At 29.9% G+C, this 17161-nt stretch overlaps 1 protein-coding gene across 1 annotated transcript; it reads left to right on the forward strand.

Annotated features, from left to right (window-relative positions):
* The first annotated feature begins 2450 nt into the window (after positions 1–2450).
* Positions 2451–10965, forward strand: LOC111031114 (endocuticle structural glycoprotein SgAbd-8-like). The gene is made up of 3 exons (XM_022310913.1): positions 2451–2651; positions 3735–3862; positions 10506–10965. The coding sequence occupies exons 1-3, from the start codon at positions 2643–2645 to the stop codon at positions 10783–10785; spliced, it is 417 nt and encodes a 138-aa protein (XP_022166605.1). The 5' UTR covers positions 2451–2642; the 3' UTR covers positions 10786–10965.
* Positions 10966–17161: the final 6196 nt, after the last annotated feature.

Genomic DNA, 17161 nt, shown 5'->3' on the forward strand with positions numbered 1-17161 from the left:
TAGAACCGGATTTCTATGGAAAAAACAATGCATGGCAAAGGTATTATAGCCCACAATATTATTGTATTACTTAGTCTACCAATAGTGCGTGCGTGCGTGCGTGTGTGTGTGTGTGTGTGTGTGTGTGTGTGTGTGTGTGTGTGTGTGTGTGTGTGTGTGTGTGTGTGTGTGTGTGTGTGTGTGTGTGTGCATTTTANGTGTGTGTGTGTGTGTGTGTGTGTGTGTGTGTGTGTGTGTGTGTGTGTGTGTGTGTGTGTGTGTGTGCATTTTAACATGACTACTATAGAGTAGCCATCTTAATATGCATTACATAATACTTCAATCAAATTAATGAATTATTATTAATATACTAGAATGTATCAGTGATAGCATTGATAGAAAAATATATCCTACTAATTTTTTTGTACTAGAATAATGAATGTATTATGTATAATAGCAAGAATATAATATACGATCGATTAATATGTTGGGCATTACGCCTATTTATGTACCTCGCGTACGACAAATTGTTTTATGACAAGTTTAATTAATTGTTTTTATTTAATGTCATATTCCAGAAACATAATAAATTATTGTGACAAAGCTGATTTCAAGGATGTGATGTTTATAAAATTGAGTTACGTCGAAATTAACATAATCATTGACCTACGATGTGTTTTAAAACTATTACCGATTAAAAATAAATTATATAATATTATTTTTCTAAACATCTTAATCACCTACATTATAATATTGCTGTAATAAAAATCGTCGGCATACACAGTGTTAATGATGTTGATGACCAAAGTAAAAATAATAATAATATTTTATGATGCTACACCTTCATATTTGACACTATTTGTGTTAATATTAAAAATTATTAATTATTAAAAAGACACAATAAAGTGGAGTATGTGTTATTCTGCATAAACGTAACGTATATAATTATAATCATTCCATATTTATCATTTACCTTTTGCATAATTTCATCCGTAATATTTTTCTCTTTTTCCTTTCGTAGCGTTTTAGTTCGTATTTCGCAATAATATATTATGTGATGTTTCGTATTATTTTAATGATCTTTTTTGTTTTGAACTAAAAGGAAAATGACGTGATTAAAATTTATAAAATTTTATGAACTCTTAAGTCATCAAACTGTACATTTTCAAAAAAAAATGTTATGAATCTTATTTGATTGGACATAGTAACACATAGTACTTATAAAGGCCCTAGAATTATAGTTTTATTATAAAGTATTAACTACAAGGCGGACTAATAATATTGAAAATCAGCTAAATCCAAGTATTATATATTTTGACACGTATACGTATGACACACCTGTAGTCACACAATTAATAATATTGTAACCACAAGCGAGCGCAGACTTTAGTCTAAGTGTTTACAGCTGATAAAATATGCTCCCCAAAATAAATATGCTCCCCAAGCTGGCAAAAAAATGTTAATCACGGACCCAGTTTACATTTACTCCCCATCTCAAAAAAATAAATAAAAATAATATATAAATGGCAAAATAAGTGTCTTGCCATACTGTCTCTGAAATATTTATGATTATCATTCGATTATTGTTATTATTGATTCTTATTAGAACATATTATAAAGGCTTTTCAACCAACTGTTTATGTTGAAAAATGAAAACATATTTTTCTCGTGGCATAAACTGCATGGTTATTAACCGGTTTTTACTGCGGGAGAGGGTACGGTTGGCTTGGGGAACACGTGTGTATGTATGGCAAGGATTTGTCACTAAGAACCTGGGTGGTCACCCATCTGCAAGGACTCAGAATACGTTTGTAACTGAAGTCAAAAACAATGCTCCACAAAACATATTTTTATGAAGACGTGTTTATTGAAAAGGACATGATTACATGACTCTCGTCACACATTTAGTCAGTATTCAATAATTTAGTAATTAATGTCAATCGTACCTTTACATATTATTTATTCTTCTAAAAATAACTTGTTATTTTGGGGCTTTGGTCGTGTAGGTTTTGCTGTCTAAAAAAAGTATCCACTCCCAGCCCACTGGATGTGCCAGCGAGCTTAAACACTGCACATATCCCGTGCTCACGTCTCTGTGGATCGTTATAACCAAATAATAATATATGATAAAACAATATTATTGACTATAATTACTGTCGTGCGCACAGCCGTTATGACGTCGGTATTACAATATTTTTGTTGTGCCGGCGTGGTGGGCGGGGTGCGTAATAGGAATACCTACATATTATGTTATTATTGCGTGATAATGCGATTTCGTCTGATTGATAAGGGGGATCGCCACGGCAGGAAAAAGGTCAGCCTGCCGTACGAACGCGTAGACTGCAGTGCATAGTTGTTATTATATTACCTATGCCTATAATACGCGAACCCCCGGGGCGCCCCCCATCGCTTCCAAAGTAGGGGGAGGCGCGCCGCCCGAGCGTCTGCGGCCGCATATAAATACAACGGCGGTCGGCGGTACCGACGAAAAACGTGGACATCATCCTACAAGGAACGGCGCGAATCGTGTTCGACAGCGAAAGTATCCAAGCACAATACCTACGCGTCTCAACGACTAAGCGGAACGATATAATATCATCTCCGCTCCGTACGAAGAATTATTATTTGACATCCTCGTCGTCAGCCACACACGAGAAGTCATCATGAAATTGGTACGTACCTGTATAATAATAGTCTGCACACCTCGCCGTCGCCATGGGTTCCGAATATGTTATATTATTTTTGTCGCATAGTATCACGTCAATATCCATAGCAGACGCGACACCTTGTATACACGCCAGAGAGGTCTGTGCGATGTTGCGTTGTATTCGTCGTTCGAATTCTTATTCTAATAGCATCGCGCAGACTTCATATAATATCACATCTGCAAAAGCGTTATTCGTCCAGTCCTGAAAAATATGGTTTTTCTTTTTTAAAACACCACTCTTGCACACCCCCGAAACCCGTTTCAATCAGATGTTTAGATCCATTTAGGTGTAAAGATTCTAAAGCGTAGACTCTATACTCGAATAACATCGAATAATATCGCACATAGGTGTCTGCAAAATGGTTATATTTTAATTTTAATATTACCTTTTATACAAAAACGTAAAACACCAAGTTTTCGAATAATTTAATATCATTTAATATCTATGGGCCATAAAGTCTTACTGTTTAAAATTACTTTGAGAATAGCCATACATTTAATATCATATAACCATTTCTGATCACCAACTGCAACAGATAGAAACCTGTGTCACCGCCTTCGATTCACTTTTAGCTTTCATAATGGGTAAATTTAACCATTAGGTATTTAATCATAAGTTAATCATTATAAAAGATTGTTTTATTGAGCTCAAACATGATTATCACTCTTCTATTTTATTTTATACTTATATCAAAAGACAAGTACAAAAGTCACATATATATTAAAAACAAAAAAAGATTTAGGTGCATCAGAATTCTACTATATCTACAAACTCTAGCTTTCAACTTATTCTCAAACATTAGTATAATTATCATTTTTTTGTTTTGTACCTTCTTTAATATTTGTAGAAGTTATAATTAAAACAAAATGTATATAATATAATATGTATAACATTAACAATAGTTTGGTTATAATTGTTTATATTACAAGCTGTAATTCTTAAAAAAATATTCTACTTCCTCCTTCGTGTAAACAAAGCGCAATAATTATGATAATTAAATTCAGTGTTATAATATCAAACTAATTTATGTATGAATTCATTTTTTAGACAATCGCAGTAGTAAGCTGTATGTTGGTCGGTCTAGTCAGCTGTCAACAGTATCAACCCACAACTCCTATCCCCATCGTTCGATATGAAAACGATGGAGTCAATTTTGATGGATCTTATAAATGGGCGTAAGTATACTTAAAATATAAGACAAAACGATTTTATTTTTCTTAAGATCCTAAATCTCAAGCAGATCTACTATTTCGCTCTCAAACCCTCGATTTAATGTTGATTATCATTAACCGTTGACTAGTATATTTTGGTGTACAAAATTTGTTTTTAGTTTTTATCACTCTCGTATCAAACATATCCATGTGTTATAAACTAAACCTTAATGCTTAAAACTTTGGAAGTGAATACAAAATCGATTACAAAATTTGAATTGTATTTTCAAAAAGATTTGGTTATTATAGGTTATATACCGTTGTATACATATTTCGCTATAATAGGTATACGTGAAAGGTTGTATTTCTGTGATTCCGTAAATGATTTCTCGTATTTTTGCAGTTTATTAAGCTGCATAACTGCATGAGACATATTTCAGAAATAAGTTTTCTGTCAATAAAGAAAAGAAAACACAAATCTTATGGGTAAATGCGTTGTAGAATTCTGTATTGCATGTAGTAAATTATATTATCACATTATGACATTAATATTCCGTTGTGTCATATCTCACACGAGGCCTATAAAACGATACGTTTTGTTGGCAACGAAACCCAAACGTATATTCATATACCCACAGTACTTAAAAAATACTAATAAAATAAAAATACGAATGAAACTTCAAACTGGTATTGCACTTTTATATCCATAGTATACTCACCAGTCTCCACGCTACTCCTTGACCCAATGTGTCGTAAACGACTTCTTGTGGCCTCTGACCCCGTAGGATGACCGCCGCCGCCGTCCCTAATATTTCAACAAGGGAGACGCGCTATGACATAACTACGACTGCATAATACAACATAGTTATGTGTTATGTGAACACGACGACGACGTTATTCATTATCAATAATCTCACATTGAAAGTCATCGTTGTTAACAACGACTGCGCTAGCAGGCTGTTGTCGTAACTAACGCACGGAGTAATTATTATTATTATTTTTTGTCGTAGCCCGCAACAACTTAAAAAATAAATTGTCTGACAACTATAATTTAATCGATAGACAGGGAACGTGTAAAAACAATAGCAATACAAGACGTAATTGTCGGGTGGGTACTGTTAAACACCCGTTGGCCCGGCGATGATATAACTGGCACACGTTGAACACGACCATGACGGCCTGGTGTCAACGGTCAACTTATCTGGGACATGGCGTTCCTCGTCGTTTGGTCGGATGCTGCCTTTTACTGTCAATCGGTAGTCGTTCTGTTTATTTTTATCTTTTCCTTTTCGCTATTGGCTCACATTAAAACGATTTATCGTATCGTGTCTGTTCGTCACGTCCTTCGCACACGCGCCATAATAATACTATAGGCACACTATTTCGATATCCTTGAACGCCGTATCGGCCTTGATCCTTCGCTATAATCCCAACAAAGTCTTCCTGAACATATTTTATGCGTGCACGCGCACGCGTTTATCGCAATTATAGGCGACGAGACAATTTGTTTAAATTCGAAAAAAATATAATCGATCTAATTTAGGGCAAATCGGAATCTCCTAGTAGGTATTATTATGCATTTATTTAAAAATACATTCTACGGACCTACGTATATAGCTTTTAAACATTTCGTTAAAATAAAATAAACTTATTATCATACTATAATTATCTTGATAACATATTATTTTTTCATTTATTTACAAAATTAAATTTGTATGTTAATATGTAAATGTATTTATTTTAATTGGGTAACAAAATTGAAATTACTAATATTAATGCCATCGTATGTTACTTTATCATACATCCAAAGTTGTATATTGTTACTGCAGTTAGTAGTAATATTTCAGTAGGTTTTTAAATAAAAAAGAAAGTCACGAGTTTGACAATGTTTAAACTTCATAAAATCCAGTATCTCATTAATTCTAAAGGAATGGCCGGCGCATTGAATAGGCAATTTAAGGCCACTGGTGTACACGAAATATAATGCTTTTTACATCATTTTTATAACAATTCAGTTTTCAATATTAGAATAAGTATTGTCAGTTGCCACTATGGTTATTTTGTAGTTACAGTAGGCACATTTAATCACTTTTATTTGTTTTTTAACAAGATCTTAAGACTTAAAATCATTATTTATTTAAACATTATACAAATAATTTTTAATTTATAATTATTATAAACTAATATAATATATTATTAAAACTTACTATTGTTACATAACATATTTTATTATCATTAATTAATTAATTATATTTTGAACAGCATAAATTATTTTGAATTGGTAGAAAATAATCTGATGAATTAGATGTTTTTCTGATACGATGATCATTACATAGTCGATTATTTAAACAGTTTCCCCTATAAATAATTATCGACAATAACATTCTCGGTACTATACAGTTATTTAAGAGACCTATTCGAAACAAAAAACTTAAGTATGTAATATTGTATAAATTATCCACGTGATACTAAAATAACTAAATAATTATATTTATAAAAAAAAAAATAAAAAATAAAATAAAAATATTTTATGCAAGCTCTTAAATATAATATTATTAAAAATAATATGCTGGTATAATAGTTACAAGTAATTTTAATTTAGCTATACATTTTATTATTTTTCGACCAATCTTCTAACGCTAGCATACTAAAATGATTCATTTAATATATTAGCACTAATTGCAATTTATTGTTCGATAGTTTTTAAAAATCTATTTATAAATCTGAATTTAGTCGTGCATAATTTTTATAAGCTGGAATGTCATTTTAGTGTAGGCGCTGAGACGTGAAGTCTTTGAAATGCCCTTTTACGGACATTACTTGCAGTGCATAAAATTACTATATTTTTAATTCTTTTGCGGACAAACTAGTACATACATTATGTTACATAACATAAAATATGTATTGAGAAATTAAATGTGACATTATAAATTTAATTCTTGTTTCTACTTTATAGATACATCTAATAATAGTAAAACGCAAAAAATACAGGTTAGCCGAAACATGGAAATATAATAACTTACAAATGATTAATTGACAAGCAACTTGTCCTTATATTATTTATATTAATTTTAACGTATTAAATAATGTTTAATTTAAATATATATTTCAATGGTTTCGTCAATACTTAAATATTATATACATTTAAAAAAAATCATATCACTCCTATAGTTTTAATAACAATGCAAAGCGTAAATTCAAGTGTAGTTCATTGTATTGGTAAATCTTTCAAAATTGTTATTCAATAATTACTTTTTTGTCTGAATTATAATAATATTCACATAAATAAACTTGGAACATAGTAAATTGTTTCTTCACCTCACAATCTAACTTGTCTAACAACCTCCGACCACTTACATTTTTAATAGTTGTTATAAAAAATAATTAACTTTTAATAAATTCTTCGTATTAGAAGTATTCTAGTCTTTCAGCGTTTGTATTACTAATTAGTAATTACTAGTTGAGATGAGTGAGTTTTATGCAACCAATGGTTCATACATTTTCTTTCACTAGCAATATACTTGACTATTAACTAGGTATTAGAAACGTTTTATGATGTTAACTTCTGCGAACAGTCTATGATGACTATTGATTTTATGATGCCTATTAAAAATACTTTAAAATTTATTAATGGAGTATTATAAGTATAACTACGTGTATTTTAAGGTAACAAATATTTTTAAAGTAACGGATTTTGAGAGAAACTCTTACAGCTTGTCAATAAACAAACATTCTATATGCTAACTATGTGTGACACTTGTCTATGTATAACATTGAACTGTGGGATTGTTATTTATCCGAACCTATCTTATAAAGAAATAATGTACTCAATCGTAGTAAATCATTACACTGTACACTTTGATAATAATAGCCGGTAATTCCGAGAATCTTGTTTTCTTAAGCCACTTGAATGACGTAATTTGAATTCAATATTTTATTACTTTTTTGGATAAAAAAAAATCAAAATGTAACTCGATGCCATCACGACATTCGAAAACGAATGTATTATATATGTTTACGTTTCGTTATTATTATTTTTTTTTTTTGCAATGATTGGTATGCTATTAAAAAAAACACAACAATTGAAATTGCATAAACACAATTATTTTTCGTAGAACATCTGACCACAAGAACTGAAACTCGTCCGGATAATAATCGTTTAGATCTCCTATCTATATTATAATGATAAGCCGAGACTCGGCGGACAACGATGGTTTGGTTTTTGTGCTCAATCATGGGTTATAATAATCTTACTTAACTCTGTCACGTTACACAATTACATAGAGCGAAAGAAGTGTATGGATAACAATAATAACAACAACAACAACAACAATAATAATAATAATAATAGAATACTCGTATACATCTATTGTACATAATATATAAATGTATGTATGAATGTATGTGTGTATGTATCTGTAGGTTTGCAAAAACTATAATATTATGAGGACGAGAAAGTCTTCAGGGTTTGACCCGAAGCTGTTTGACCCAATCTCAGCCGTTAGTCCGTCAATCGGATGACCCACCGGCCAGTTCGTCATCGCCTCGCACACGTTTCTTTAGGCAGCGCCGTCGGTGCGCCAATTTGCAAATGATTCGAATCGTGAATCAGACACACCTCCTTGGGTGATAGCTTATCACGAATATTCGTGGATCCGTTACCCGATAGGGCCGCGGCCGGGTCACATGGACGATGTGGCAACCGGCAAGGACTAACCGATTCTCCCATTGATCTAACGACCGTGAAACTGTATACGAATTGTGGTCTATAAATACAAGGTATCACGGTTAACACGATATGTGTGTACCTCTATTAAACGATGAAAATTAATGAGACGTCATTCAAAATACATTAGTGCCCAAACATTTAATCAAGTGCCTATACTCAAACCACTAATCGATATTCGAATAATTTTTATTTAAAACAACGTGTTTTAACTAATCGTATTTAATGGAAGACTCTGGCTGTCTTGACATGACCATGATACTATATACTGCACGATTCGTTGGAACTTAAAAATCAGATGAATAATTTCAAATCGTATGTTATGATCGTACTTCTGTTTAACCGAGTACACCACCTGCTGCTAACTAATGATCATTTTATGATATTTATCAAATCGTTTAGTAAATTTATTTGTATCCATAATTAAAGTAAAATATTACATAGACTGTACAACTATAATATCTGGTCATATGTTATATATATATAATATAATAATATACCTAAGCTTATAGTTGTACTGTTGCATTATCACAATCTGAAAAATACGATTTGTATGATTTTTAATTACACTAAAATTATTAATATTCTTGATCACCAATAAGAATTTATACGATATTAAATAATAAATACTATTTTCAATTCAATCATTGGATTTGTCTAAAGAACAATTATTTGACGACTGGGAAGTGAGTGTTACGTATTAAACTCTAGGCGTGTCATTGTATCTCACGGGAGATTGCACTAATCATCGGATTGCATACAAATGGGTTTAATTTCGTTGACCTCAAAAACTCGGCCAGCGCTTTTTGGCGTATAGTCTCTTTAAGTAGATGCTTTCTTTGATTCGGCCACCCACTTTGATTGAGGCCATTGTTATTGTAACAATGATGTAACAAAACACCGGTAAACGGTAACGAATATATCCAGAACATAAAACGTAATAACATACCTCCGGAAATTATACTCTCGCTTATGAATGTATTAAAAACATTCCAGTTGCATCAATGTGTGTTGAACCGTAGTTCAACTCAAGGTTGTACAACGTTTCTGAATGAAGTATCGTAAATATAAGTGAATAAATATAAAAATATAGGTATAATAATTTGAATAATATGAGTTGGTAAAATTCAACAGTATGATTTTATCATTTCTGAAAATGGACTGAAAGATACTTGAGTTAATACTTAATAGTATATAATAAGGGTCATCATGCAATACAGAAATAATCGACGTATACGATTACACGGTTAGTTGACAATAATTCTGAATATATACCACATGAAAAATGAGAGCGTATTAAAATATACTTAAAATATATTCATTTTATTTGTAACTGATAGTTTGCATAAAAAAGTGTTTTTTTTTCTGTTATTGTTCTTTTCGACGCAAAACACTCGATTAATGATAAGTATTGCTTTACATAAATAGTGCTTAAGATATTTAACAGCATGTATAATAATAAATAATTTTCCCTTTTTATTTGTAGTATCTTAAAAAAAAAAAACGAAAATAACATTGCTTCATTTGTCTGATAATTGATTGACAACAAGTATTTACAACTAAAAGAGATCAAACAAGATGTTTGGCGTTACGTTATATATTTAGATAGGTATAGTAGGTAGTAGAACTTGGACACCTTGGCACCCGGTGTTTTTTTAATGAATTTAATGAAATAATCAGTCAATGTGTGAATAGTTTCCTCTCAGGGCTTATCTTCAATTTTGAAGACCTTGCTTGTATTTAGTCGTGGTCATGATGTCACTGTTCTCTATATCCATCATCTCTGATTAGCTGTTAAAGATAACACTTTAATTCAATTATATTTCACATAATCACGGTCTGTTATTCTGGGAAAACGTTAAGTTTAAATTATAACTAACAGTTAAACTATATTATTCAGTCTAACAATAATCCAATCCTATCGATTGATGTCATCAACAGGTACGAAACCGGCAATGGTATCCAAGCCCAAGAGAGTGGTTACGTGCAACCGGCTCAAGATCCCAGCCAATCGGCCCTGAACGTCGAAGGTGGCTACTCTTACACAGCTCCGGACGGTACACCAATCAGCGTGAAATACGTGGCCGGTCCCCAGGGATTCGTTCCGGTCGGCGACCATCTGCCCACACCACCACCATTACCGCCAGCAATCGCCAAGTTGCTCCAATTCCTCGCCACTCAGCCGTCCACACCGGAACCAGCTTACAACAAAATTAAGTAGACGTCCGACAAGGCTCAAACATCATTTCCCCCAACACGTATAACGCGTGCTTATATGAGCAATCGTCCAAGTATCGATTCGCCATATTGTCCGCCTATATTTAAGTTGCATAACTGTTAATCTGTATTACTACTGTCATTATTTATTTTCACTTTCATTTAAATTCATTTTTTTTTTAACTTTGATTTGTTATTTGTTATTTACCCTTCTTTATTCTACGGAAGTATGCCATGGAAAATGTATTTTGTACATACAATTGCGCTCGATTCTAATTAAGTATTATTAATTAGATATTGATTTTTGTAATAAAATTATACTTATATTATACATATTGTGTTATTTTTTTTTTTGCTTGAATGAGCAACTACAGTATTTACTCTATATATTATCTGACGATATTTTTTTCATGACAAGTTCCTATTACCTAAGGTACCATTCTATTTTTTTTTCTCGACACTTATTAACGTAAATGTCTATACAATTTTAATTAAATACCTACCTGTTTAGTTTTTATGGTATTGTATTATTTTGACGAATAAACATTACTCCTTATGCGAAGCGTACCTATTACCTACTGGCTACTACCCATATGACATTAGTCTTATGTTAAGATACTTTATCTGTATATATTTCAATTTTTGAATGCATTATTATGTATAATACAACAGAATCATAATGACTAACTAAATCAAAATTTTAATGAAGATTGAATTGATGGAAGATTTAATTAAATTCATTGTTAATGTTAACATTCTAAACAAGCTGGTGTGGGGGAAACCAGTGCAGGTACACGTATTATGGACCCATTAAATAACGTTCAAAATACAAAAATTGAGGAAATAAAATTAGTGTATTTCATTAAGTAAATTAATAACAGTGTAAACAATATTATATTCAGTGCCGTATTTCCCAGTAAACACTATAAGCTAGTGCTTAGGGCGGCAATTTCTCAAGGGCGGCAAATAATTTTTAATATTACATTTTTATTATATGTAACTAGAACTAGAATAAAATGAAACTAATTATACAATGTTTTTAGACCAACGGGATTGTGGTAATATTTATATTTTATGTTTTCCAATTTCATAATCGTAGAGTTTTATGTTTTTATTTTTCATCATTAAAGTTTTAAGTAAAAAATAAAAAACTATAATTGTATGCTTTAATAACATTTTTTAGACTAGAAAAATATTTATTTAAAGGCGGCAAATTATTTAGTGCTTAAAGCGGCACAATGATTAAATCCGGCACTGATTATATTTATATGATATCATTATATTATCGCCACTATTCGCCAATTTATAAATATCTGTCTATAAATTAAGTTGTACCTATCAATAAAGAAATTACATCTTGAATACGTCTAAAATGCAATATTACAAAATATTCTGCTATATTTATAATCAGAATTAAAATTAAAATAATTTCGAATACAATGTATTTTTCCGTACTTATTAATATTTATTTCAATGAAATAATCAATGACATTGTATTGGACCAGTATTCATAAACATGAACTAATACCATTTATAATTAAATATATTAGAAAAATGTATAAATAGTTTTATATATTAATTACATTGATACTATTGAAAAATAATATTGGTCCAATTTCTAAAATAAATTTGACTTAAAGTTTAAAAATACGATTATTGAAAATGAAAAAAAAACTAGGTAGGTACGTACTTGTTAGGTACCTATATTTTGCTGCTATCTATACGAGTATAGTAGATTCTGAGTGAACCTCGTCATTGAGTAGGTCACTGCAGCTATGGATGTGTTAGATTTGAATCCAATGATACCTAAATCATTTTAATTAGAACAAAAAACAAAAAAGATTTTATCAAAACTAGTGTCGCGTAAAATATATTCCATATATTATTACACAATTTTTTTTTGTTTTTCCCGATTATTAAAAAAGTTCTGTATATTTTTTAATTGTAGTACTTCCCAAAAGTCAAACTTCCAATTTATAAATATAAGCTATTTGTTATTGTTCTTTAAAAGGTGACTTACCACACAAAAAAACGTACATTATCGTAATAAAACAAAATTACAGTTATCGAACCATTAAGAATCTACTTGTTACCAGCTAATATACCGACGAAAATGTATCTGTATTATCCTGTAAGTATAACGATTAACGATGTAAACATAAATTAGACAGCTTTCATCAACCATCATAATATAATGTATAATATATATTATAAGAATTACCGTTACAAAAGTATTTAGCAATATCAAGTATCAACAATATCAATTTACAACAAATGTATAAACTTAAAATGCTTGTTAGTACTGTTGTCGACACAAAGAATGTTAAAAAGTGAAAATATCTGTATGGCTGTAGTTTGCGGTGTCTAAAGAATTCTGCAGACTATTAGTTTGGTTCTTTTTTTAAAAAAAAACCAGAGCCTCGGTTATCATCATAGATGCAAGACAATAATAATATGGAAAAAACATTTTAAGGCAATAAATTTAATTTTAAATAGCTCCCAGATCAACTACATTTGTTATGTCAATAAACCAGTCATACTGCAGCTATAAAATACTTTATCACGATTCTCATAATTCCCACTATATTTTATAATATAATAAAATAAATCGTCTGCTTGTCATGGAAACATCATTATTAGCTTAATAAATATGTTTTATTATTTATTGCATGGTATGGTTAGACTAGATCAAATATTGATAAACTTTTGTTTTCAGCATGTCTGTATTGCCAATAATCAATATTATTGCATGTATTACAGAAAATTTTAAATTAATATTTTATTGTATCTTAACAAATTTAAATAGATAAGTACTTACTAAAAATAGTGGGCATAGTTCAGTTCCGCATAGTATAGGAGTAATATAACTATTATACAATCTTCTCTAAGACTCGTGAGGTTTTTAATATAAATCACTATTCACTATATTTTACACGATTTAATTAGGTATCGATTTACTATTTAAAATTTTAAACAATTTAAACTCTAGGCTCACAATGTACAATTTACATAAATACTGTAATAATGTATCGCCGAAAGGTACTTAAATGTGTCAACGAAGTATACAATATTCGATAGTTAAAATAATAACAAAAGTTCATCAGATATTAATAGTTACGATAAACTAAAACGTACAGAAATATAAAATATTTTTATTATTTATCAGAACGAATAAAACGTCAATTTTATAGAAAAATATCACGAGTCAAATTTACTATATCATATTGATGTTTTTAATTATAGGTGATAAAAAAAAATGTAAATATTATTATAAAACTATAGGCAATAAAAAACAAGGTATCCGTGTTATTTTTATTCTAATGATGTACCTATAATATTCATAATATTAGCTTTGTTATCATAAAAAAGCTTATTATTAATTTTCTATTTATATTACAATAATAATCTAATTAAAATATTGACGAAGGTGTATATTGATTTACATATTCCAAAATAGAAATTATTTTATTACATATTATCATTGTTTGATACAGTCGAGTGGGTTTATTTTATAATAAACAATATACCTATGTGCATTAATTTAAATCAAAAACCAGATTGTTGATACGGACATTCGAAAAAATATTATTGAAAGAAAAAAAATTATAAGTACGAGATGTTTTTTAGACGGGCCATCCTTGACGTTTATCAAAATGTTTGTCCTTCGCGATCCGATAAGAATAATGTGAATTAAATAAACGTTTACATCTACCTATATCAGCTACATTATATAGTACCATCTATTTTAACAATTCATCATTTACCAGGGAAAACTGCATTCTGAAGTCAAGATCGAACGGTCGTATTTGGTAATCAAAGCGCTTTAATGGTATATAATCTATTCGTTATTATTTGTGTATACAAGTTATTTTACTCATTATTATAAAACTGCCGTAAAGTCTACGAAGACCCAAAATTTGTACGAAATTCACTTTATTTAATATACGTTTAATCCATCGCCCCGGGACGTAGCATCCTCCGCCTATTTTTAGTTTTTTTTTTTTTTTTGCAAAACCACACATGATTATATACGGTGCCATTTTTAAAAACTATTAGGTGCCTGAACGTATACCTACCTACCTACTTTATTTCCATTACCTCAGGGCAAAGAATTAAATTACTGGCTTTATTTTTCCACCGATTAACCTTAAAATGTTCAGTATAATTATTATTAATATTATATAGTCGTTACATCGGATTCGGGGAGTCACCACATAATATCATACATAAATTGTAGACTTATGAGCTATAACTCACTGCTACTAAAATTCTCATTTATGGGATTAATTTCAAGAACGTTTAGTTGATGCGCTTGAATTAAAATAATTCAGAAATGTGGAAGTCGTCAATCATCTTTAATATTGTATAACATAACTACGTAGGCACACAATATATTAAAATACTTTTTCTTCGTAAAATATTTTTTCTGGGAGTTCAAGTTAATAATACACTCGATAGTGTATTATTATAAAACAAAAATTCTCAGACGATACACAATTATTACTACCGATATATTGCTTCACAATGTGCGTTTTTTTTATAATGAATTCCCTTTAATTATATATATACAACCAACTCACATTTTAAAATGTACTTATCTAAATGTAATTACCATTAACATTTTTTTGTTTTTTTAAAACAGAAGTAGTCCGGCGTCTTTTAATAGGTAGGTTCATGATTTTCGGAAATCATTTTTATTTGAAACATTATCGAGAACAAATTAACGAGATTCAATGTAAACAATCGCCGTTTCGGCCCTACACCAATTATTATACAGTAAATGGACTTTATTAGAAAATAATTTACCAAGCACCATTTTTTTATTCCAAATACACAATGATTCATGAACGTTTTTTGATATTGTTATACAAATAAAATAATAATTTATAAAGAAGAACAAGTTTTAAACATTAAGCCTTATAAAATAGATACAGTTTAAATATATATATTTCATATATATATATATATCATTACTTATGTGCTGCTTTCTGTAAAATACAAGGTGAGTATACTAGTATAGGTACTGCAGTTTTCTATTTAGTTAATCCTGATTATTATTCCTTAATACCTGTAACCTGTGTAATATGTGTAAATTATCTCAAGTGTGTACGCATATTATGCATAGGCATTAATCATCTAGTAATGGTAAATGCGTAGCAACAATGAATTATACATTAAAGATAGCTGTGATTTACGTGGACGTATTATAATTCAACTTCCTATCTTGTAGACCAACAACCTGGAATATTTTAATTTATTACTAAGCTCAAAAACCACCTTAAAAATAATCAAAATGGTTGTAAGATTTATAGTTGTACAAAATGTTAACCGAGTAAACTTACCACAAACACAACTCCTAAGGTTATACGAAATTCACTAATTTCAATATAATGTTTAATTGCAAAACTAATATTTAAAGCTTGGATAATTGTGCATCCTGCAGGATCCTAATATAATTGTGAGAAAATGGTACAGTATAACAAGAATATACTATTGAAAATAAGGTTATTATTAGGGTAGTTATTATTTTTTAAAATTGAACATTACTTACTATAAAAGTATAGTACTCATATAAATTTACTGTTGAAGATTATAGTTTATAAGTACCGGGTCAATTTTTCTAATATTACAATCTTCTCGGAGTTAAGCATTTGTTTAATATTAATAATTTCCAACGGTATAATGTATTTATTATTTATAGAACATCAGTTAAAACAAGATAATAAAAATATGTACGTACAACTAAATTCAATAATTTTAACCCAAAAGTCATAGAATAACATCATTGTTATTTCAAATGCCACCATACTGCAGTAGCTATAGTTTAAAAAAATATTACATTTAGTAAATATTTCTAATAATAAATTCCTAAATTGTAGTCGCCCTTGATTCTTTGATCCATTAATCTCGGCATCTTACCTCTGCAAAACTAAATTAAAAGTTGAAACCAATAGTAATTTGTATTTTATAGTTCACGTTTCTCGTCTGCTATATTATGATTATTTAAGTTTAATTTATACTGAATCTTCTACTACGAGACCTTACCATCGCAGACGTGTTTGTTATGTAACGATCATTGTTAAAAGCAACAGTGATTCCCCTCACTATTCGGATAGCCTACACTGTTACACTTTCCGGTTTGATTTTATTAACAGTTCAATAATAATAATAATAATAATAATAATAATAATAATATATTACACATTCATTTATCGGAGAGTATATTATCATCGAGGACTTTCGGACGGAACAATAGTGGATTGCCGGTGAATCATTTATGTTATATAAACCGAATTTTATTATAATAATTACGATTTTATGCATCGCAAATATTGTTATTATGCTCAATGCGACGTTAAAAGGCAGGTCTGCAGATTCGA

This window comes from Myzus persicae, unplaced genomic scaffold (assembly GCF_001856785.1).
Source record: "Myzus persicae strain clone G006 unplaced genomic scaffold, MPER_G0061.0, whole genome shotgun sequence".
NCBI lineage: Eukaryota > Metazoa > Arthropoda > Insecta > Hemiptera > Aphididae > Myzus > Myzus persicae.